The sequence below is a fragment of the Lampetra planeri genome, chromosome 33 (assembly GCF_965212315.1).
Source record: "Lampetra planeri chromosome 33, kcLamPlan1.2.h2, whole genome shotgun sequence".
Lineage (NCBI taxonomy): Eukaryota > Metazoa > Chordata > Hyperoartia > Petromyzontiformes > Petromyzontidae > Lampetra > Lampetra planeri.
In genome coordinates this window covers 9,478,485-9,503,123 of record NC_136139.1, presented here as the reverse complement: position 1 = coordinate 9,503,123, position 24,639 = coordinate 9,478,485, and the positions used below count along the sequence as shown (strand labels likewise).

The window sequence follows — 24,639 nt, the reverse complement described above, 5'->3', positions numbered from 1 at the left end:
TCCCACCGTACGTCACCAACCGTGCCCATCGGAGATGCAGGGGATAGTCAACAAACTATGTGTGTATGAATGTTGAAATTGTTTTGCACCGTACATATGAAAAGGCATCAAAAGTCTGCATTCGTCACACATACTTGTGGCAACACGTGTGGCAAATGCAGACTTGATGCCTTACAATAGATGTCTTATTTGGTGTTTGAACATCTTAACACCTGCGATGTTGCCGGAAAGGGTAAAGCCTATTCTTATTGTTCTTGGTTCTTTCGGTAAAGTCACGTAGAAGGGACATAATAAAATAATATGAATATAAAAAATAAACATTCTCACGACGTTTCGACTGCAACACAGGTGTGAAATCCACAGCAGCACCAAGTCCTTGGTGCTGACGTTAGGAAAAAACGCCACTTTTTTCAAATTTTCTTGCTGTGGATTTCACACCTGATGATGATTGATTGTGTTACAGTCGAAACGTCGTGAGAATGTTTATTGTTTTATATTTTTATTCTTTTATTATTTCCCTTCTACGTGACTTTACCGAAAGAACCAATAATATGAATCCCTGCAGTCACAAAAGCTATAAATCAAAACCTATTCCTATTGTTTCATTGCCTGGTTCATTGTTTCCACCGATCCCACGCCAATGCCAAAGGTGTCAGCTGACTTGGGCTGCGGTCTTACAAAACCACGTGTCGCACAGCCTTGATATTTCCCTCGTTCACCGCAGTCGCTGGCCGCCCCAACCCTGCGGTCATCTTCAAGGGTCCGTTCTGTCACGACGGAAAATCATCAGCCTGCAGTATGTCCGTTGTCACGAATGATGGTGCATTGTCGCGTTGTAACACTTTCCACTTGTGTTTGGAAATTAAATCATGGTTTCGTGTTCTCGTGTCAAAAAATGTCGGGAGAGCACAATGCCTGATTTAATAATCGTCAGCATCCATCATGGTCTACCTGCAATAGATGGATATTGTACCCTGGCTGTATGGGTATACTCAACCATGGACTGTGAGCAGTTGTAGCAGCATCAGTGGTCTCCGCTAAATCATTCTGCACCAGGCTCGGCACTCTTGGTGCCACCCTCGTATGCGAGATGTTCACGTGACCCTTGGAGCCAACACATGTCCTCCATGCACCACAATGTTAAATAGTAATCGAATCTTTAAACGAACATTACAATGCATTGATTTGAAGCTTTCGTGACTGCAGGAATCCATACTCTTTGGTTCTTTCGGTAAAGTCACATAGGTATTAAGGGTGATGGGCGCTTGTGTTGCGCCCGAAACGTCGTGTTTTTATTTTATTTTACACCTACGTGACTTTACCGAAAGAACCAAAGAGTATGAACATTACAATGCATTGAATCGCAGAAGAGGCAAATCATTGCGTGGCTAAATCTCAGATTCTCAGCACTTCGAGTTCTATTCAAAGAATGCATTGGCTTTGCCACCGTGCCAGGAAATGCACTTCCCTAAAGTCACCAAGCCCAAGCAAGTACCAAGTTTAAAGGTATTTATAATTAACACAGGTGCCGATTGCTTGCAGATAAAAAAGAGCCAAAACATGGGAACACTTTAAATTAATTCAACGGGCAGAAATCACCCTGCGGGCAATTGCCAAGCTCCCGGCACCACTTAGTGCGTCAGGTTAGCGTCGGTTAGCGTTACAACACGGACCTTTCAGATATTCTCACAAGATAGGACATGCCCTTAAAATATGGGGCTAATTCATGAATAGGGGGTGCCCTCATGAATCCGTTTTCTTTGGAAAAGCCCAGTATTTTCACGACAACAGCATTTTTGCCCATTTATAGCCTGTAATGCTTTACATATATATTGTTTTGCATATCATACAATCATGAAAAGCAATATAAAACCACCGAAAGCCACAGGCCAATTCTGGAACATGTAATCCAGTCCTACAGCAGTTACAGAGTACAGTGCTAAACTGAGACCGCCTGGCACGTGATACCTTCTGCGCAACTAACAACAAGGCGACGTCGCATTTGTGATGTGGGACAAGGCAAACACCTGCTCACGTTCTCTTTTGAGGACACCCGACGATCGAGGCGGCGCACACTACACGCGTCACGTCATCGCCATTTAGCCAAAACGTGACAAGAGGCGGCGGGGGAGCGAACTTTTAACGGGCGTCGCGCGTCTCATCGTAACCATCCCCCCCCGCCCCGCACCCCCCCCCCCCACCACACCCCAAACAATCACAGCCGCGGCAAAATCAAAGTTACAAAATATTGCACGCGCAAATCGGAGTGCATTTTTTTTTTCTTTCTTTCAGGAATGAGGTTACAGGTACAGCACGTGCGCATGGCACACAAATAATAAAAACAATCAAAAGATTTTCAGAGATCACCTTATTCCCCCCCCCCAAATGAGATATGTTCAGAATCAGTGACGGGAGACATTAGAAAATCACAGCAGAGAGACACTCTTCTAAAGCCTTTAGCTATTCATCTGTCTTCAGAGGCAGCCACATCTCCACGTTATTATTTTGTTCCGACCCACCTGAAGTGACGTTTCACCAGACACTGTTCAAGGACAATGTTCTTCATACAACAAAAACAAAACAACAGAACACGAACCAACAACATCATACCAGTGAAAACAACAAGAACGTACAATCGCGCTGGCTGTTGGCAACATTTCGACCGGACCAACGCTGTTAAAGTGCAGCCATCAAAATTGTAGTTGACCACTCCCGCCGTAGGCCACGGCAGCATTGCGGGACACCTTGCTCGTGGCGCAAACCGGGGTGGAGAGTGTCGGCCCTTGACGCTTCCGCAGCACATCTGGGCAAGACAAGGCGAGTAGTGGTGCGGCGGAGTGACTGGCCGACGGCAGCCTGGGCTCTGCGCGGGGGTCTCAGTGGCCGGCCAGCCGGCCCCACTGCACCGTCGAGAAGAAGGGGTGCGCTCGAATCTCCTCCACTCCAAGCCGCTCCCACGCGTTGAACTGCAGCAGCTGCTCCACAGCACACACACAAAAAAAAAATAGATCCTGCGTGTTAACCTATGTAGACCGTTGAGTGGGCTGTTAGCGAGCGGTTGTGAAGGTCGGCAAGGCGTGTGCGGGGGCAATGGGGGTAGGGCAACAGTGTGGCCAGCAACACGCCCGCCTGCGTTTCTCTCCCCAGTGTTGGATGTTTACACGCCGCAGCAGATACTCATTCGACCAAGAGGAAGGGATCAGAGATCACTTGCCACCGACGGTGGCCGTGGCCGGGAATCGAACGCAGGTTGCCGGCATTGCAGCGCAATGCATTACCTAACCGCCGTGCCACCACTCCCCACGACACATACACAAAACATGGGCAAGCATCCCGCATCGCCAAACACGTCCATAAGGCTTAAATGGCTGAATGCCAAATAAATATCCGTATACAAACACACACTCTACATGTAAGTGCAAACTAAACAGATGGATATTGCATGGCTAGTTGCATGGCAAAACCGCGAACGCGATGACTTTACACCCTATGGTTGCGCGCACGTAGTGTGGGTTTATTTATTTAATCATAAAAAAAGTATTATTCTGAAGTTAATCTCACCTGGCGGAGGAGCGAGGCAGCCTCTGGGGAGAGATGCTCGGGCAGGTGTAGCGTAGTGTGCGTTGTGATGCCAGTCGGGTGGCACACGTGCAGTGCCTGCACGGACGCTCGCAAAAAAAAAGCGGAGTCATGAAAATATACGCGCGCCATCGCTTGCTGTTTCTTCCGTTAAGAAACTGAAGACAAAAGAGAAAAACCTGAACTTAATGAAATCAAAGGCTTTGAACAAATCACCCAGAATGTCAATGCACAACAGGGTTGCCAAAGGTGCTGCGGAGATATATTGTGGGCAGCAGAGGTCACTGTAGCAAAATCCATTGTTGTGCTGTGCTTCTATGGTCCCACGTCTATGCTCCACGCCCTCCCCAACCCCACACTGACCAGCGTGGGAGAATATGGTCAAATAACCCTCCAATAACCGGCGTGGTGTGGCGATGCCCTCATCCTGCAGTGGATTGTACATGCATGCATTGTAATCAAAATATATTCATGAAAATTCAGAAAGGTATTTTTCCAAAAATTTATTCATTCCCTTCAATAGCCACTACCGGACACAGCACGCTTCGAATTAGAACGTTCTTGATTGTAATGAAAGACGTTAATCAGACGTGGCTATGTGTCGACTTAAAACAAACCATAAATGTATTCATTCGACAACATACAAGGGCCTATACGGACGTCCATCTTGCTCACAGGCAGCAAGAGTTGCTGTTGGCAAGGACGCAGACATTTCTCCCCGGTTTATCGATTGCCCAACGTTTAATCGAATAGACGGCACCGATTTGAAACAAAAAAGTGAATTGAAAATCCGCTGTCCACCCCGTGCCATAACTTTCACCAACATCCTTGCCTGCGTCAGTGAAAGCCATATAAAATAACATTTTCTCCACTGCCCTCTTACTTAAGTTTGAGCTTAAGTATAACAAATATATAATTGCGCCTACCCACATTCGTCTCTCCGCATAATTTTTTTTTAAATACAACCCATCGGCCACAAACCCTCTCATCTTATCAGCAGTACTGGTTCAATAGACGCAAACTCTTGTCCGGTTTTCACATTCAGTGTCTCATCAGCAGTCAGGCTTGCTTGAACCAATGCCAGTGAACTGCCTGATGTTTATAGGCAAGGACCCTTTCACGTAACTTCTAAGCGATCTTGAAGAAAGTTATCGGTCGATTAAAACAAAAGCGCGCATTCCTCTGAGTAAAGGGATCTTCAAGGGAATGTTTTGACAAACCTGTCCCGTCAGGAGTTCAAACATTATGGCACCAAGACTCCACCAGTCACAGGCCTCGGTCTCCTCAGCAATACCACCGACCTCTGCCCGACAACGCACAAGGGGGTACACATTACACATTACCCTCCCATCAACCCAACATTACCACTCCCCTGTACACAAAAACAAATATCCGCTGTATAGCCTTTAAACACTGTTGGAGCAAGTGCTGTTAGCGCGGACCTATGAAGGCTGGCACGGCACACGAGTGGGTGGGTGGCCAGCACCATACCCGGCCGCCTTTGTCTCCCCAGTGGCGATGTTTACACACAGCACTAGGTGTAAATCTAGCTCAGTGAGGCCCAGGACCGGTTCAAATATTCGCCAATTATTGGTCGTGAGTGGGAAACGAACTCAGATCGACAGGATGATAGTGCGGTGCGCTGCTACACTACCCCGCACACACAAAGATCCCCCGTATAGCCTTAACAGACTGTAGAGGCAAGTGCTGTTAGCGAGCACCTATGAAGGCCGGAACAGTACACGAGGGGGTGGGTGGCCAGCACCACGCCCGACCGCCTTTGTCTCCCCAGTGGCGATGTTTACACACCGCACCAGGTACTCATTTGAGGCCGAGCCGGCCTAGGGGAGGCCCAGAACCGGTTCAGATAATCGTCACTGGTGTTGGCCGTGAGCGGGAATCGAACCCGTGTCGCCGGGTTCATAGCCCAGCGTGCTCACCGCTACACTACCGCTCCCCACTACACTGCACACACACGCACATACATACATACAGTGATCATCGAGTGGCCCGTGTCTGTCTAGGTCACACCCGGCACTCACCTGGGGCGCAGTAGAACTGCTCCTGTGCAAGGCTGCTGCAGCTCCAGTCCACTTCGCTCCACTGGCCAAAATAGGTGAGCAGAATGTGTCCTGAAAGCACAACGCGTGGGAGGACATTCATCTCTTAAATGAACTGCGGGACGGACTAAAACACCTCGATTAAACATAACCAATAGGTCATGTAACCACCTGACAGACTCAGCCCCTCCTAACACAGCAATATAATCAATTAGCATTAATAGATTTTTAAAAATCCATTCCTTTTAGTAAAATTTTTACCATCTCTTTTGTGTTTTTATCAGTCTCGTGTGTGCAGTCTCATTCGTTACATGAGCAAATTATTAATTTCCAACAAGTTAAAGTAGCTTATGAATGACAGCTTCTTACGTGCACAATTAAATGAGCAAAAGAATAGATTTTAATTGCGGCATCATGACTGCGCATTTCAATCGAGTTTCTCGTTTCAAAATCACACCGTGAACCTGAAACGCATGATTTTCACGTGGCACGTGAAATCTTGTAGGCTGTTAAAAACTACGGCCGTTATCTTTCTGCTGTCACGGCCACCATTTTTTTCTGGAATCCACTTGTGTCCTCGGCTCTCTCAAGATGGTGAGTCTACCATCAGGAGACGCTCTTAAACTCATGCTCGATGTCAATTACAGACATAAATGCAAACTGTGATTTGACATCTGTGAATTTTCAGATGTGAAATGTATCCTTTCGTTGTATTATGTTTAATCATTGCCGTCATATATGGGATGTCCCAGTGGCGAGAGGTTATCTGCCTCGCCTGGTATACAGGAGGGTCGTGGGTTCGATCTCAACTCTGACGCCTGTTGTATATATGGAGTTTGCATGTTCTCCCCGCAGTCGCATGGATTTTCTCCGGGTGCTCAGGTTTTTCCCTCCACATTCAGCATCAACATGCATTTAGAGTATTTGGCTGCTAGGCATTTCCACATACGCCACTTCGTTGAGCTATCATTTGTGGCCAGGTAGCTTCTGAAAAAGAGCTGCATAGCTCAGTGGACCTTGCCTGCTAAAACAAAAATAGCTTCGTTAAGTTTGCATATTTTTCGAAATTATTCTATTGTTTTGATCGATACGTTAAGACAACCCTACGATTGTCTAACGTGTCTATCTACGTAACTCCCTCTGCAATCTTCCGCCATCGCCGATCCCCAGCCTTGTCAGGACACCTCTGGTAAAGAGGAAGCCTCCTAGTTCTTCCAGATTCAATCAAATGTCGACATGTTTTTTTAATACGAACTTAATACCCGGGTGACGCACAGAGGACAAGTGACATCTCCTCTCCGTACGAGATGAGGGCGAAGCCGCCACGGAGCCATGCGAACTTGGGAGACGTCTGGCGGCGTGTCGGATTTTGGCAGAGGAGCCACCTCCGCCCCCCCACCCCGCCCCCCCCCCCCCCCCCCGCTGAGATCAGAGTTTCCTTTGATGCTACAATTTGACCTTGTATTGTGCGGCGCGACTACTGTGCAAGTATCCGTTTAGTATGCAGCCTATTGAGCTTCCCGCAGAAAGTCCGTTTTGCACCTTTCATAGAAATAATAATTTGGAATTCACCACCCACCCCCCTCCCGAGTTTTATGCTCATTGCGCTATAGTGGAAAGGCAGCACATTTCGACGGCTGTGATCGCAGCACTGCGGAGGCAGCGAGGGTTGGCGGATCACACGAATGTTGTGAAACTCCCTTCCTGTGGGTGTCAAGGTGGTATCATACCCTGGCTTGCCAAGAAAAGGGAGTAGAGCAGGTAGACTAATTTAGATCTGTTTCCATCTTGCGTGCGAGGGTTTTCTCTGGGTGCGCTGGTTCCCTCCCACTTGTATGAACACTCAAATTGGCTATCTTAAAATGAAAACCCAATGCAGGACCCTCCTGCAAACAAGTCCCTGGACTGTGTGTGAATCTCCTGGATAAATGAATATTATTATTACATGAGGGTAATGCGCACCGCATGGCAGTCAAGTTGGACTTTAGCCAAATAAAGTTGAAAACCAAATTTAACGGGCCGTTTCTTTCGTGTGCAATCATTGGTGACTGGGCGAGAAACGTGCAACACTTGAGAACCGTTTAAATCACGTGTCTGCCTGGGTCTTAATTTTAGAACTTTCGTGACTGCATGAATTATTATTTGTTTCTTTCGGTTAAGTCACGTCTAAAGATAAAATAATAAATTAAATTAAATAATAGAATACGACGTTTCGATTGCAACACAAGCAATCATCATCAGGTATAATGAAATAGCGACATAAAATCTAACCAGAAAACTATAGACAGACATATTAGCAGACAGATATCACCAAGATACATAGCGAGAGCCTGGTTGATTACGTATTTCAAAGATTGCTAAGTTAGAATTTAAGTGTGAACAATCTAAAGAGAGGACACAGGCAGAGAAAACAAGTCGCCAGAGAGAGAGAAAAAAGATAAGCTTAAAACTTCCCCGTAGAAGTGGTTCAATCTTAATTTTAGAACTTTCGTGACTGCATGAATTATTATTTGTTTCTTTCGGTTAAGTCACGTCTAAAGATAAAATAATAAATTAAATTAAATAATAGAATACGACGTATTTCATTATACCTGATGATGATTGCTTGTGTTGCAATCGAAACGTCGTATTCTATTATTTAATTTAATTTATTATTTTATCTTTAGACGTGACTTAACCGAAAGAAACAAATAATGTCTGCCTGGGTTCGAACCCAAGATGGGAGCTGATTAACCAAGTCCAATGTCCAAGTGACAGTTTTACTATAATGGCTATACATTGTTGAACGACAGCAACAACATACTTATAATCTGCTTGTGCTAGAATACACAGAACATTTTAAACTTAAATAGAACTTAATCCTTCCACAACTACTGCTAACACGTGTGTGAACCTTTTTGTTAATCCACTGCTCGATCGGGGCTTCCCCATGCCACGCTGGTCATGGGGGTCACTGTGGGTCGGTGAAATTGGGATGCATAGTCGTGGGGCACAGGAGTACATTACAACCATGGATTTTGTTGCACTGCCCTCTGCTGTCAAAGCAAAGACACACAGCCACCGATAACAAACTGGAGTGCAGTGGTCACCCATTCAAGGACTAAACAGGCTCAACCTCTGCTTAGCATCCGTGAGCTGACAAAATTGGTTGAATTCTACGGTGATCGAGTCAGAGTCATTACTAACAGCTTCAAGTTAATAATTCATCGAAGGGTTAGGCCATGGAGCGATCTGGCCAACATTCTCTCGCGTAACCCCCCACACCGCTCGACACGGCCAAACAAATTAAACGGTCACGTGCAGGGGCGTTAAAGTGAGCTCAGTGCGGACCCCTGTCGTCGAGCAGGATGTTGGAGGGGTTGAGGTCGCGGCAGATGAGGCCGTGTTGGTGGAGGCCATCCACTGCCATGACCATCTCGGCGGCCCACTGCCGCACGCAGCCCTCGGGCAGGCAGGTCCGGCACTCGGTCGCCCGCGAACGCGCCTCCTCCAGCTCCCGGAAGACCTGAGAGACGTCACGAGCCCGCGTCGCCGCCACGGTAGACGTATCAACGTCGTCGTCACCGTCGTCCTCGTCCTCGGCGTGTCGCCGTACTTCCGACACCGGCAGACTCTCCGGGCAAGTGGCGGTGGGTGCAGTGGCGATTGCCTCGGCTTCGGCACGGGTGGCGTCGACCCAAGGCAGCGCCATCGCCGCCATCGCCATCGTCGCCGCGCTCTCCAACAGGCCCTGACTAGTGTACACGTCTCCATACGTGGCATTGCCGTTGTCCACGTTCGTCTTGGTGGAGTGATCGTGAGAATTGCTCTCGAGTCTTTTGTCTCCTTCGCGGACACTGTCGACCACCGTGCCGAGGTCGGAGTCTGCTTCGACTCTCACTTTGTCGTTTGTTCTGCTCACCTCCGTTGTTGCTTCAACCGCGGCGCCCAGAGCCACGTCGGCACTGGACACAACTCCATTACTGTCTTCCTTAGATTCTATTTCATTTGTAGCATGAGCGTCGCTCTCACCACAAACGGCTATCATCCCTGAGTGACGGTCCTCCTGTTCACTCTGTTCCACACCGTCTGTTACACAGAGTAGCGTGGAATCCGTCGCGAACAAGTCCGGAGTTCCTATAACTTCTTGCGCTCCGCTCGCCGCCGATCCCGGGCGAGGTTTCGCGTAGAAAGTTCCCACATCGCTTCTCCCACTGCCGTGGCTGAAAGTGTCCTCTTCGGCAGCTTCTCTGAAGGAAATGATGGGAATGACTTCAGAGGCGGAGTCAGACTTGTCGTCACTCACTCCAGCGTCCACGCAAACGTCCAGCTCGTCGTGCATCCTTTTCATCATCCTCTCATTCTGGGCCACCACGTCCTCGATCGTGTCGCTCGTGTCCCGGCCATCGGCCGCCTGCACCGCCGACATCCTTTCCGAGCTGTCCACTCTGTCGACGAAGGGGAAGTCGCCGCCGCTGTCGCCGCTGTCGATCCTGAACAGCTCCATCGGGCTGCTCTTTGAATCTCGCAGGTGGTCGCCAGAGCGGGGTGGCTCCGCGAAGACGTCCGAAATGCCTTCGGCCGGGAAAAACACGTGCTCCTGCAGCGTGGCGGGCGAGCACAGGCTGTCCGAGCTCAGATGCGACATCGACTGTCCGCTCATCTCCTGGCACTGAGAGTTCGAGTCGGCCCCGTCCGTGGCGGCGGAGAACGCGTTCACAGGCTGAGCCACCTCCTCCGTCACCCGCTGCTCGGCCTCCTGCTGGTACTCCTGGAACAAGCTGAGGTAGCTGTTGGAGTATTCTCTCTCACCGGAGTCTGTGGACAGAGAGCGGTCGTCACCTTTCACCTCCGGGTCATCCAGCTCCTCGTCCTCCTCCTCCTCCTCGTCGCCGTCTTCGGAAGTGCTACCGTCGTCGTACGAGCTGCCCTTGCTGATCTCGGTGATGTCAGCGAGCGGGGCCTGGGGCGGCTCGGAGGACGAGGCCGGCGAGGACGTGGCCACTTGAGGGACGAGGAGTGCGGCGACGCCTGCTCGCTGCCCGTCCGAATCCCTGCTGGAGTCTGTGCCATCCGCCTCGGCTTCCCTCGCGTACTCCACGCTCTCCTCGGGGCTCCAGTTCAGAAATCCGCTCACGTTGGACCACAGCCGTCCTCCTGAAATGACGCGAAAAGCCAGGCTTGCGAAGAGTGTCACCGATGTTGCTGTGAAGGTCACTGCACGGGGTTTTACTTATGCCCTTAATTTAGCCAGAAAAGCCTCCGTGAATCTTAATCATGTTTTGGATGCTTCCTCTTGTGACACGACGCCGATAGCAAAATCTGGATAAAAAAGTGTAAAAATATATACTTTATATATATTTATATATAAGGGTGGAGGGGGCGTGCAGCCGATGCCACTACCAACCGGTGGCGTAGCGCAACAGCAGGAAGATGGAGTCCTCGGTGGAGAAGTAGCGGATGAGATGGACCAAGAAGGGCACACTGCGCACCACCACCGTCTTCTGGATCTGGCTCATCTGGCTGCTCTTCCTAAGCCCCTAGAGTGGAACGCAAGCATCAGTTGCCCCACTTCCAGAAATCAGGGGACGCGGGCACTGTGAAACCATCAGTATCATCATCACCAGTCTGAGTCAATCTACTGATGGATGAAGGCCTCCACAAGCTGCTGCCATCTCTCACAATCCCACGATCGCGACGCATCGATCCACCCAACGCCCGCACTGATTTCGTTCATGAATAATTTAGTTCACTTCTACATTTTAATTATTATTCAATTTAGGCTAAATGTGTATGGCACAGTGGTCAGCGCACTCCGCTAACAAATCAAGCTTCCCGAATTGGATTCCTAGCCACCGCTACCATGGATGGCGAGCGATATATGAACCGATTTTAGGTGCACCACTTCACCTACCAACATTGATCAGAGTCGTCAAATATGGTCGTGGCCGACACTGCGTAGCGAGGCCTTCACCCAGCAGTGGATTGACAAAACGGTCGTCAAAAACATTTCAAGCAGCCTTTTTACATAAAGACAAGAGCACAAAGTCACATGAGGAAATGTTCAAGGCTCAACAAGGACAGACGGTGGAGGAAAGAGAGGAGGGAGGGAGGGAAAAAACATGGCAACACAGACAGAAGCGCAGCCGGTGTCGCCTGGGAAAGGGAGTAAACGCGAAGGAAAGAAAGGAGCAGGTCGTCAGCGAGTCCACAAAGCCCACATTATATGCATTATATCAAGGCACTAAAGCCCGGACAACACAATAACAACCTCAACGTTCATAATAGGGCGGGTTCATTACAATTTGGCATGCGCAACGCGCATTTCAAAAATAGCGTGTTCCAGTGCCCTACGTGAATGGTTTTTTTTTTCATACCCGAACCATGCCCCTTAATCAGCCAATCAATAATGACAACAAAATCAGTAGTCGCAGTTGTTCACCCCCTCCTTTTTAGACTCAACTGAACTTCACCTGCCAGGCAGTGGCCTTACTCTCCCCTTGCCATAGCTCGTACAAACAGGCCCGCTCGAAACAACAAAGATAAAGATCCCCCAGTATCACCTTAATATACTGTTGGGGCAAGTGCTGTTAGCGAGTACCTATGAAGGCCGGAACGGTACACAACGGGGTGGGTGGCCAGCATCACGCCCGGCCGCATTTGTCTCCCTAGTGGAAATATTTTTACACATCGCACCAGGTATTCAACTGAGGCTTAATCCACCTAGGAGAGGCCCAGGACTGGATCAGATAATATAATCGTCACTGGTGTTAGCCATGAGCGGGAATCGTCGGGTTTGCAGCGCAGCACGCTAACCACGACACTACCACTAGGAACAACAAAAAAACAGACATTCAGATGACTGCAAAAGTTTCCAACGCTTAGCACGACCCCGCAGAAGCCCCGTGTCATTCTGCTTCACAAACCTGCCGGACTTACAGGACGAGCATGGGCTACGTTGCATTCAAGACGGAGGCAAAACAACAAAACATCGTGCATTAATGAAATACGCCACGTCATCACGGCCAGCGTGCGCTTTGTCTTACCTTCATGACGAACGTTTCACCGCTTTTCGGGTCAAGAACAAGCAGCACCTGGCCACAAAGGGAACATGTTGTGACCGTTGGGGAGACAAACCTTGACCCTCCAAGTACTGGCTGCTCCCCTCGTCTTTATGCGCGCTCATCCATATTCGCAACTTTAGACCCGGTGAACGTTGCATTTTAAAGTTACGAGCTGTTATCCTATACGGCATAACTGGACCGTGCTTTGTATCTGCCAGGGATTTGTAAAAAGAAAATGTTAATATGTACACGGCTACTGTATATTATTATTATAATGTAAGCGCCGTGTAATGACATGCATCTTTAGGATGGACCATACGGTCACTTTATTCACCCGCATGAAAATAAGCCGAGTTGTAGATCACGCAGATTAAAAGCAGCCATCAATAATTGACTTGTTTATTAAAATGACAATAAGAGAAGATGTTAAACGTTCTTTAAAACCAGGGTGAACTTTGAAAGGACACGTGGCTTAATGCGGCCGCTTGCATGGGCAACAGCACATGAGACTCGGACAAAACATTTAAATCAATTTCACTCAGGAACAGCTCTGGGCAACAACTGTCCGAAAGTGAATTGGAGCACAAAGTACACGGTGGAGTTTTTTCCTCGCGTGTGCTTTAATTGTTTAATTTTTCTGAATTTTTTTCAGGAATGCGCCAATTAAAGCTCACCTACTTTACATCAACAGCACCAACGTCCTCGCACTTTCGTAGCATTGTTAACTCATTGCTCAAGAAAATTAGGCAGAAGCCCCGATCCCCTAAGATACCAAAAGGCCGCGAGCGCGAGTAATCGCGTCTGCCAGGCACCGCTCCACACAAACCATGGCAGATGCGGATACCTGATCCACAAATGGAAACTTAAAAAAACTCTGCAGTAGTATACGACTGTGGTCATCCAGAACAGAGACCATACAACATATGAAGACGCCATGCCCGATCGACAAATACGAAGAAGACATCATAGCGATACACACTCCGATAATTGTTTTTTTTACCCTTTTATCTGGCAACAAAACTGACACCTTTTTTTACAAGGAGTCATGTGTGCATTGACCACAATACCTGCGGTGAGAATGCAAACAAAATACACAACTCTGATAATGTATGCAATGTCCTTGAAATTGATTAGTCCATACCCGAGACAGTTTTTCTTAGAGCCTAGTCTCACATGGTGTTGGACCAGATGACGCCAAAAGACACACAACTCAAAGACAATGCACCAACAGAGTATGAGAGCTCGGGGTAAGCATAAAAAAAGGTTTCAGTTTTGTTGCCAGATAAAAGGGTAAAAAACCAATTATCATATTATGCTACTGGCAAAGGAGGTTCTCCAATGGTGATACACACTCCATTGCTCCTGACGTGGTTATCTGGCTTGACCACCTGAACGTGAAATTGTAGCTGTTGCTCAGCATCTATATCAGCCGTACAAAAGAAGAAGCGCTCCCATGTTCATTCGATGTTGATACACGAGCGGGCCATTTATTAGAAGAAAAAAAAAAATTTACTTCAAAAAGATGGATCAATATGCACATTGTATTAAGAATTCTTGAAGAGAGCTCTCTGTCAACCCACTGTCGGATGAAGGGCTCGCCAAGAATTTCAGCCGTTGGGGCTGTTTGACCATACTTCACCACGCTGGTCAGTGCAGGCTGGTAAAGGCGGGCTGATTCATATATCACTCGCCACTGATGTTAGCAGCGGCCAGGAATCGAATTTGGTTTGGGGCGCCAGTTCATATCGCAGTGCGCTAGCGATTGCACCACCACTCTCCCCCGCTGGAGAGGTTCACAGTGCATGGCCAACAGCACATCGCCCTCGTCACATGTCACCATAGCGATGATGGATGCGAACAGCGGCGAGTTCCCCGCATGTCGGAGGCTGGACGCCCAGCGTGCAATATTTCCACACAGTCAAAAAAGTTCAAGTGATTTCCTCCTCAAATGAGCAATGAGGCATATCGGTGCTCATCTCCCGTTGACAACTCGGAGCCATTGGTGTAAATTTGGCGTTCCTATGGCAGGGGTGTGTTTATGCATAGGACAAACACTGTTAACGTCCCCACAAAATAGTGCCTATGTTATCGGCTGAAGAGGGATGATGGGCTGAGTCAACCCCCAACCAGGATTTGAACTCGCAACCTTCCTATTGCGAGCTGCTCGCTCTACCGCTGAGCCACCTGGACACAAATCAATGAATCAATCATTAACAAAAAAATACTATCATTATTTGTATAATCCATTTATCAATCTCTTCGATCAATCATTTCAACGCTATTCCAGATATTTGACTATTAAGCATTTAGCATGCATTTGACCATTTCAGAAATGCATCACCACTACCAAGCAATGCATATGAGCGGACTCAAAACAGCCCTGGAAAACATCACGTGCGAGCACGTTCAACGGAGGTGCGCGCATATTGATTGGCGCACTGCGATATACACACTCTCCCCAAGTTTCACAGATGTTCTTTTGCAACTTACCGTGAGTCTCTCAGTCTAATGATGCCTTGCCGAATCAAGCAAGCAGCCTGGACTAATCCACATTCACTTTGGAAAGCTTTGCCGGCTGCCAAGCATTAATTTGATTGCTCAGTGAGGCTCTTGAACTGAAGGGACCTCACATGAATGCAGACATGAAATTATGGTTTTCACTCAAGCTTACTACATGTAACTAACATTCCATGTTATGCAGTCCCTGGAGGTTTGAATTAATCCGCATTTAGATCTAAAAGCACTTCCACTCTGCTGCTGCTGATGGAGAGATTTATTTGCAAACTCTATCCGTAGGCATAAAATGTTTTAATATAAATGCTTTATGAAAAGGAGGCAAAGAATGTGAATTATGTTTTTCAAACCATCTGTCTACAACGAACAAAAGTATGAAGATTAGATTTTTTTTTTTAAACATAGCTATGTATCCTAAAGCCCTAAAGCAAAAGTCGAAAACTGCATCTGATGTTGAAGCGTTCCGTCACATTTACTTAACGTGGGACTGCACGATCATAGAACACTACGTATATTTTTCCAGCGTACACGATAAATAATGCAGACCCTAAGTGAATGTGGTACGTCACAAATAACGACTTACTTTGCCTATGACGCCAAGAACTCGGAATTTTTTTAGCTCCTCCAATGGCGAGGCACAGAGGTTCGGAGGTCCAAAGCTCAAACCCTGCTGAAACAAGATGCTTCCGTTAACATCACCACCGGCGACCTAAATCTCAACGCACGCGCATTCAGAGCCAATGAGTTACAAGAACGACAACGAAACTGGTTGATGCGCATTGCTCGTGCATGTGCGGATCTTTTTATCAAATCCACTGCTTCCTTCCGATATTTTTGGTGGAGGGCAGCACTACGGTACAGTATTCCATTTTTTATTGCACTTCCCTTATGGTGTCCACCATGTAGCCTCGCAGCAGCATGTCACAACCTGACGTGTGTATGGTGGTTGCCCACCCAGGCGCTACTCAGGCCCAACCATGTGCTTAGCTCCTGAGATCCGATGAGATCGGGCGTATTCTGGATGCTACAGTCACAAGCCGCATGTTACCGAACGGCACTAAATATTAAATGTGGGGACGTAAAACATCCTGCACTAAAAAAAGAGGAGACAAACAGCTATGGTGCAGCCCGCGAAAGTGCAAACTGTAGACAAGACGAACAGCTCAATTTCTGCACACGGCCAAAAAGGACCTCACCTGAACACTTTACATCTGTGTTAAGGACCTTGCCCAACTATTGCGTGCACAGTGCCAGACCAAGAAACATTCGTGAAAATTCCGAGTAGATGCGTTTGTACATACAACATAAGTTCATGGAGAAGATGAGACGTGGAAACAGGCAGGCAGCAGCAGAAGCAGCAGCAGCATAAAGCAAGAGCAAAGCAAAAGGCACAGGTCATGTGCCCACGTAAAAGACAATTCTGGGCAGGTCTTCTCAGTGTCCCGTTTGTGAGCAGCATCCAGTGATTAGAGTCCATGCTCGCCAATTACTGTTACTTGTGTTCTGTTCTTAAGCGCAAGCGCCCATTCATTACTAATTGTCTTGACAAGATGCGCCAATCGCAGGACATAGGGTGGCTTTTCTTCAACGCTGGCCTGTTTACTCCGCTATACAAAAATGTGCACCCACAAACAGCACTGTCCCTCCCGTCCTTCTTAATACAGTCGGCGCATTGAAAACTTCTTATTCATGTCAAACAATGGTCATTATTTTAACAAGACGTGGCCTGTTCTACTTCGACCTACTTTCTACGCGGGTCTCCATTCCGCACTTGTCACACACATCAACGGAGAGTGAACGAGACAACAAATTCACCATGAGCCAATTGGTCGAGACGAAGGTTTGAGGAACGGTAGGTTTTCCAGTTTTACGAGAAGGCAAGGGTTATATACCGCATGTTTACACTGTGTAATGCTCCACATACCAAAATTGTAATGCTATGTAATATAAATCAAAAACCACTTTAAACATTGGAGCCGATGTCTAACAAGTGTACAAAAGTTAAGCCGACGATGACCCACATTTGCGTCCACCTGCGATTGAAATGGGGGGGGGGGGGGTTTGTGGCCAAAATAAAACTCAAATAAAGGACACTGGGATAAAAAATGTGGAGGCTGGGCAATGCAATGCAAACGCTGCCCTGTAGGCCAGGAACATTGCTTCATTTAAAATAGATCAAAAGGTAGATTGAAAAGTTTGCAAAGACGAAGGGAAAAGTGCATGCTACGAATTACACCAGAAGCACACTTGGGCAGCCTTCGTTGCCAAAAAACATGATGGCCTGTGGTCAAGCCTAACGACTGAATGCCAGCCAAAGGAGGGAACACATTACAACTACCGCACAGAAGGAAGGATGACTCGGTCAATGCGCACGAGTGAGATGGATTGCTGCACTGCACGACCTTGTGCGTTGGCGACAGCAGTGGTTAGATCACGGCTGATGACGATCATTATGATTTTGTATATTGTGACCCACAAATCATGACAAGTAAATTGATTGTGGGGGGGGGGGGCGGTGCATCAATCCATCAGGCAGTATCAGGCATCCTCATCACATACGCAGTGTCAGAAAGAAAAGAGCGACAAAAACACACTCGCGCAGGGCACGTACCCGGTCAGCCTGTGCCATGGCCCCCGTCTCCGGCAGGGCCTGCAGGTGGCTGGTGTAGATCTCCTCGGCGTGCAACAGGTATTGCGCTGTCTTCCTCTTCACCATGTCGCGCCGCACCGTGTTTGTGTCACCTGCGCGCACGCACCACCCACCGACAATTGAGCTATTAATGTGGGCTGACAGAAAGTTGGCATCATTATCACCTTCCTCGAACGGTCGTTATTTTGATCAGTGCTGTCAAGAGGAGGGAAAAATATATATTTTAATAAATCCGAGTTCTTGGCTCGAAAAAGAGACGACAGATGGCTATGATAAAATAATATATTGTAGGGGCCGCGACCGGTATTTAGATATACATTTGCGCGTGGTACACAAAATCAAGGTGTCCTCTAGTCTAAGGGGTTCCTGTAAAATCCTTTCTGAGTCCCCATGTTTTCGCAGCACAATGGGCAATACCACCTTACTGACAGAGATGCACTTTGCCCACTCTTTAAAAAAACATTCTGCCAAGTGAGCAAAATGAGCTGGTGACATCAGCATTCAATCACCGTCTTGTTATTCAAAGCCAACGTGAAATACACACGTATGTTCCTGCCAGACAGCGTACCTTGCACGCCCTGCAGGAGTAGGTCAACGCCCATCTTGTAGGCATCGAAGGCACCTTGGTAGTTCCCGAGCACCTCCTGGGCGAGCGCCAGATGGATTTGCTGACTGGCTACCACCAGGTAGTCGTCTTTCCCTCGACCGGCAGTGGAGAGGCTGAACAGGCTGTCCTGCCGGCCCATAGCTGGCCTCCCAGCCCCGGCGCCGTCTGGCCAATCATCAGCCTGGTCGTCGCCGGGAACGCCGTCCGGAGACAACGGCGATGAGAAGGGGGAGGCCGGGGGCTCCATCTCCCCGGCGGTTGAGGGAAGGTTCGGTAGGAGAATGTCCGCGGCGGCTTCACTCACCCCGCCTCCCGTCGCCGGGCCGCACACATCCAGCCCACTGCAGCCGGACCCTGTGCAACATGGCCACGTGCAAAAACCGCCAGCGGAATTGACAACACTTCCTACGATGAAGAATTGCTTAACACTTATAACAAAAAAATACAGGGAAGTAAAAAGTACGCGACGGGAACGAACTGCACACACGATATTTAAAACACCAACTGAAGGGTGTATTTCGTAAACGGTAGGTACCGTACTTTCTTTGTGTGTAAATAGTGTAGATGTTTACTGTATGTATGTTTAACTTCTTTCGTACCTTACGTAGTAAACCGTGCTAACCCGAGGTGTTAAAATTTTCATATACAGTAGAACTTCTGGTCACGAACGCTTCTGACCACGACCAAATCAAGTTACAACCAAAAAATTCACAAAATTTTTTTATCTGGTCACGAACACAAACTCGGGTGGCAATCAAACACGGCCGCGGCCGATTTCCCCTTCCGCGCCATTTTTTTGTAAGCGCCAAATTTCCTGTTGTTTGTTTACAAACAACACAAAGCGTAACAGTTATGTATATAACTTTTGTTATATAAAATTCCTAGTAAGATATTAATTTTGTGAGTGTAGTCATACCCCTCCCCCCTCATTCAAGCCGTAATTTAGAGAGCGAAAGCGCTGAGTACGTAAATCGCTAACATAAGAACCCGTTAATCTCTTTTCGCATCATTCATACGATGATGCGGTGAAGTAAACGTTCATACGATATTACGGTGAATGCTTCCAAAACAATACTGTACCCAAATATTACTGTTAACTTACTTTCAATAGAAACATGAATTGCTCTTATGAATATTCTCTCTCTCTCAGAATCGACCGACTGATGTAGCAGACGAAACAATCATCTTGTTGAAAGATTCTAAACCTTGACGCGGCAATGTTAGTTTTCTCTGTTGTTCAAGGTTTTCTCAGTGTTATTCAATGTTTTTACATTCAGTTTACTATTACACTGTGAATTCTATGGCATAATTAACTATTTTTGTCCTTAAAAATCTTTAAAAAACAATATTTACATACAGTTCTCGTAGGAGTCTGGAACGGATTAATTGTATTTACATACAATCCAATGGGGAAATTAGGTTCGAGTCACGACCAAATCGGGTTGCAACCAAAGTTATGGAACGAATTATGGTCGTGACCAGAGGTTCTACTGTACACACAATGTATACAGTGTGCGGATATGAAAATGTCATATGTTTGATATTTGCAATCAGGGCTCAGTAAAATTTGAAACAGTGGCTGGCACAGTTTCCAAAAGCAGATACAATAATTTTCCATCCCAGCCACCATGGGGCATTTTCCTCTGCGGCTGAAGTCGATCAATAGAATTGGCATCCGTGCAAAATCAGTAAAGTAGAAAAGCTTACATTTCAGCCTGCAATGTGGCACTCCCTCGTTAAGTAAAAAGCACTTGCTCTTTGGTTTTGTCAATCAATTCATAGATCGATGCTGACAATAAAGCGTGACTTTTTGCTCGATTTGTTTTCAATTTCACCCCGGGATTCAAGGTGTCGTTGCCAACGCACCCGTGCCGATTGCCGCGCCAGGCGCTGGGGAGGTCAACAAGATGTCGGGAAGGTCGGGCAGCGTGTCCACACTCTCCGTCTCTTCGTCTCGATCACCGCCGTCCTCCCTCGCGTGCGATGACAGCGGGACCTTGTCCTTGGTGGATCAGAGAGGAGACGACAGCACGAGCATTATTTATCCAGTACAGTGTCGCTGTGACGCCCTCTGCTGATGAATTACGTTCAAGCGGCGGACTGAGCCTGTTCTTGCAAGGGCACTTATCTGCCCGAGCTCGGAATGATGTGACGTTAAGGCATACCGCGGAAATTATGCTGCAATGTTGGCAACTGAAGGCGGAACAAAAAAAATAATTGCTGTACTGTAAAGTCTATATTCCCACGTCCGTGTACCCGGCCTTCATCGACCCACATTGGCCAGTGTAGTGAAGTATGGTCATATAACAAAAATAAATACTGGTTGGAGGGACAAAACTGGAAAGCATGTTAGTATACATATTCCTCGGACAATTATTGAAGGCAGACCAGGATGTTGAACTTATTTTGCACTGTACATTGCCAACCAGTATTTCCTTGTAGCATGGCGAGACCAAGAAATGCTGCCAACTTTGGGGGCATCATCGATCACAGCCAACGACTGACTTATGAAAAATTTACTTGAGCAGGATATATCACTCGAAGGGATAACAGCAGATAATCGAGACTGATGATGGAATCGCAGCCAGGGGAGGGAACACGTTCAAGAATATCACTTCCCGGAGAGATGGAGCGATGTGATCCACCCACGCGAGAGAGCGATATGGACTGTGGTATCACAAGACCGTGAGAGACGGAGATGGCATGTGGAGGCCTTCATTGAGCAGTAGATGGCTGATGCTGATATGACAATTACAAAGCTGCAAAATTACAGTTGTTGCATTCCCTGTGATACCTGTAGCCAGTCTTCGGGTCCCTGGTGTAGAGAATCAGAGAAAGAGTCGGTTGGGCTGTCGGCCGGACCAATTATGTCCGATCCTTCGTGCTTATCACCACCCTGTTAATGGAAAACGTGCTCTAGTTTACATTACTGACTTCATGGATTTGTTAATTTAGGGAGCATAAACTAGCAAGAGGATTACATAAATACTCAGTAATAGTGAACACTACATTTTGTATGCACTCGCACCTTATCAGATACCCATGATGCAAATCAGCACATGATGCCTCAAAATCACTGGACATCTCCAACCAGTAAGGTCAGAGTTTAAAAAGCCCTACAGGATTAAACGTAATGTTTTTATTCCACAATACATTAACACTGTCTAGGCTCCACAAGATACACTTTTCCCCTATTACAGGGTTCTTCAACTATTATTCCAGCAGTCCACAATAAAATGATCATATTCTGGTAGGCCACGTGACGTAATATGCCATGTGTAGAGATGTTATGACATCATGTGACATTATAACACCTATACACGTGACCGCTGATCTGTATCTCAACTCCAGGTCTGTCATATCTCTCTTGCCCATCTTTAATTTCACTAGTATGCATCTCGTCTAGAGCTATTGAATATCTCTTGACTACCACTCTATCATCACACTCGTCTGTATCTCTAGTCTACACCTCTCGAATGTCTACCTCCTGATTATTTATCATTCACTGCACTCATCTGGATTTCTATATCTCTGGCGAGCCACACGTATCTCTCGAAGGACCCTTGCTTCCGCAGCCCAGATGTGGCTCACGGTCTGCCATTTGAAGAACCCCCATCTATCAGAAGCATTTCCGCATCAATCTGCCGCACACCTCAAAGAACTCCTGCAGCTGCCGACTGTTGTAGAGAGACGGGATGTTGGCTGAAAACTGCAGCAGGTCCTCGGCGCACTGTCGCCTCTCCTCAATCACGGAATCCTCAAAGCGTCCTGTGCAAGCAAGGCTGCTCATAGCCTGGCAATTCACTTACAATGTATTACAAAAAGAACTCAGCTGCCGATAACGATTTTTTTTCTATATATATCAAACACTTTTAATTAGTTGATTAGGGGTAGACTACAAAAGTTAATGGACTTCTTTTTAAATGATTAGGTAAAACAATCTTATGAATTGTCAAGATTCATGTTCGTGATGTAGTTGAAGCTTCATTTAAATTTGTCTTGTCTGGTCTCACTTGTATAGTATGTTCTGTCTTGTTAATTCTTATTTTCATACATAAATAGTATATAATTATCAAAATCAATCATCAACTCTTAGACATTATTTTATGCATAAACCATGAGCATAATGATTTAACATAATCAATGTATCGCTCTTTATATTACCATGGTTTAAGTCAACATTATTTATACTTACCAAAAACAGTTGCTTTTGCAAAAGGTGGAAACTCTTCAGACCTCCGGAAAAGGTTTCGATGGATCATACACAGCTCCTTGTGCAGCTTCTTAATATCATTATATCTCTTCCACACCACTATCTGCAACCACAAATACAACAACTTGAATTTCCGCACACCTCCGATTAGCACGGTTGGCTATGTAGGGTGCGAAAGAAGTTCAACATACATGCATATATATATGAGTGCATTATGCCATGTAATGACACCCAAGTATAGAAACTGCATAATCTAACAAGTGGATGCATTGGCAAACAAATCATTTAACTATGGAGTCCATAGGCAGTGCAACACAGTCCAATGTTGTACCACACTTCTATGTAACAACATATCATTAATCCGTACTGACCAGCGTAGTTGACCAGCATAATAAAATATCATCAAACAACCCAGATGGCGTGGGGAGGTCCCTTATCCAGCAGTGGATTGACAGCACACACAATTCACCAGTTTCATCCTGGAAATTACTCAGACACGGTGTGGTACTGAAAGAGGATGAGAGCTCACGCAGAGGTGTACCGATACAGTACCTCTTCAACCTTCTCCGGATTCTTTCTTGAAACAATCTGTCACGGTGCAACAGATACATTTACACAGGGTGTAAGGACAAGACACGCGATGCTGCAAGTTTCTGGTGACACTAACACCCCTTTGCAGGGTAATGAACCTCGGGAATTAAAAACACAGGATGGAAACACACACTAATCAAACAAAGCTGGGTTGACATCTATCGTAGATGCGCAAACTCGCGGGTGAGGGAAGAAAGCCTGTTTGTTTTGAACAGTGAACATGTCAATCTTCCCCTGCATGTTGATCGCCACTTGCAGTGCAGGTGGAACAGCATGTTTTAGTTTTGTTTCGTGGCAGGGTGGAGTGGTGATGCGGTGACCCAGGACACTTGCGATTTGAGCCAAGGTTCGAATCCTGGCCACGGCTCACAACCACCAGTGACGACTGATATCAGAACTGGGTTTTTGGCGCCCCATCTCCCTTCACTATCCAGCACTGACCAGCGTTGACCGACACGGAGATCAACGTCATTATGCATGCGCAAGATGCTTAAATAATTACCACCCGAAATAGTGGCGCAGTGGTTCGCTTACTGGGCTGCAAACCCGAGATCGATACCTGTTCACGGCGTACATCAGTGGCGAGTAGCGTCTGAAGCTGACCTCGGAAACCCCCATAAACTAACCCACACTGACCGGCGTAGAGAAGTATGGACAAACTATAACCTGTGACAGGGCAGGAGGAGGCCTTAACCCAGCAGTGAATCGACAACGGGCTATACATTAGCATCCATCATCAATGCACTTTTAGAGGAAGGCCTCTCTCCAAGGCGCTGCTATATCTTATCACACCATTCTAAAATCCACTATTGCCGTTCTGCAATATAATCAACCTTAATCAAGAGTGCAAGTGCATTCTAAATCGTTGCATTAAATGACGTATAAATCATCCTCGCGGAATTCTCGTTTCCTGCTGCGGCCCACCGAACCCACCCCGGGCTCGCCTAGCCACCCCAACCGGGGTACATCGCCCCCTGTGCGGCAGGGCCGGTCTAGGCAAGCCCGAGGATGCGCTGGGCGGGGTGAGTGATCCCAACACCTCCAAACCCCCCGTCCACCCGTTGTTGTTGTTTGTTGTTGTTGTTATTGTTTTACCCGGGCGGTGACCTTGTAGACCGTGTGACCCTTGTCATGTCGCCGCGGCTCTGTGACGGTGTAGAAACGCGCCAGGTCGCCGCCGTGCTGAGGCATCGTTCGGGGCCGCGGGACTCAGCGCGCCGCCGCGGGCGCCTCCTCCTCCATGGCCTTGAGCCTTGGCAGGGGCACGTGGGAAGGGAAGGCGGTCGAGACAACAACAGCAACAACAACAACCAAATAGCAGCAACAACCAAACAGCAGCAACATTCGTAAATAACATAAAAACTAAAAAATATATATTTAAA

General features: G+C 47.2%; 1 protein-coding gene across 5 annotated transcripts; it reads right to left on the bottom strand.

Moving 5' to 3' along the window:
* Positions 1-2,232: 2,232 nt before the first annotated feature.
* Positions 2,233-24,520, bottom strand: LOC144729769 (ribosomal protein S6 kinase delta-1-like). 5 transcript variants are annotated; one of them, XM_078610248.1, is made up of 16 exons: positions 24,353-24,520; positions 23,219-23,254; positions 22,649-22,769; positions 22,106-22,257; positions 21,248-21,349; positions 20,320-20,455; positions 18,415-18,807; positions 17,808-17,938; positions 15,780-15,866; positions 12,665-12,712; positions 11,026-11,158; positions 8,970-10,775; positions 5,622-5,711; positions 4,800-4,882; positions 3,562-3,657; positions 2,233-2,975 (listed from the first exon to the last, which is right to left on the bottom strand). In XM_078610248.1, exons 1-16 carry the CDS (start codon positions 24,446-24,448, stop codon positions 2,877-2,879), a joined length of 3,609 nt encoding a protein of 1,202 aa, XP_078466374.1. In that variant the 5' UTR covers positions 24,449-24,520; the 3' UTR covers positions 2,233-2,876. The 5 variants fall into 5 exon arrangements, with proteins under 5 accessions (XP_078466374.1, XP_078466375.1, XP_078466376.1 ...); XM_078610249.1 differs by having other exon boundaries at positions 15,780-15,863; XM_078610250.1 differs by having other exon boundaries at positions 22,106-22,221.
* Between the last annotated feature and the right edge of the window lie 119 nt (positions 24,521-24,639).

Coding starts and splice junctions, on each gene's coding strand:
- LOC144729769 (XM_078610248.1), bottom strand. CDS start 24,448: ATGCCTCAGCACGGCGGCGACCTGGCGCGTTTCTACACCGTCACAGAG. Junction 20,456..21,247: donor GACCCGAAGACTGGCTACAG/GTATCACAGGGA, acceptor TGATCCACCAAG/GACAAGGTCCCGCTGTCATC. Junction 2,976..3,561: donor CTGCCTCGCTCCTCCGCCAG/GTGAGATTAACT, acceptor GCTGTGGAGCAG/CTGCTGCAGTTCAACGCGTG.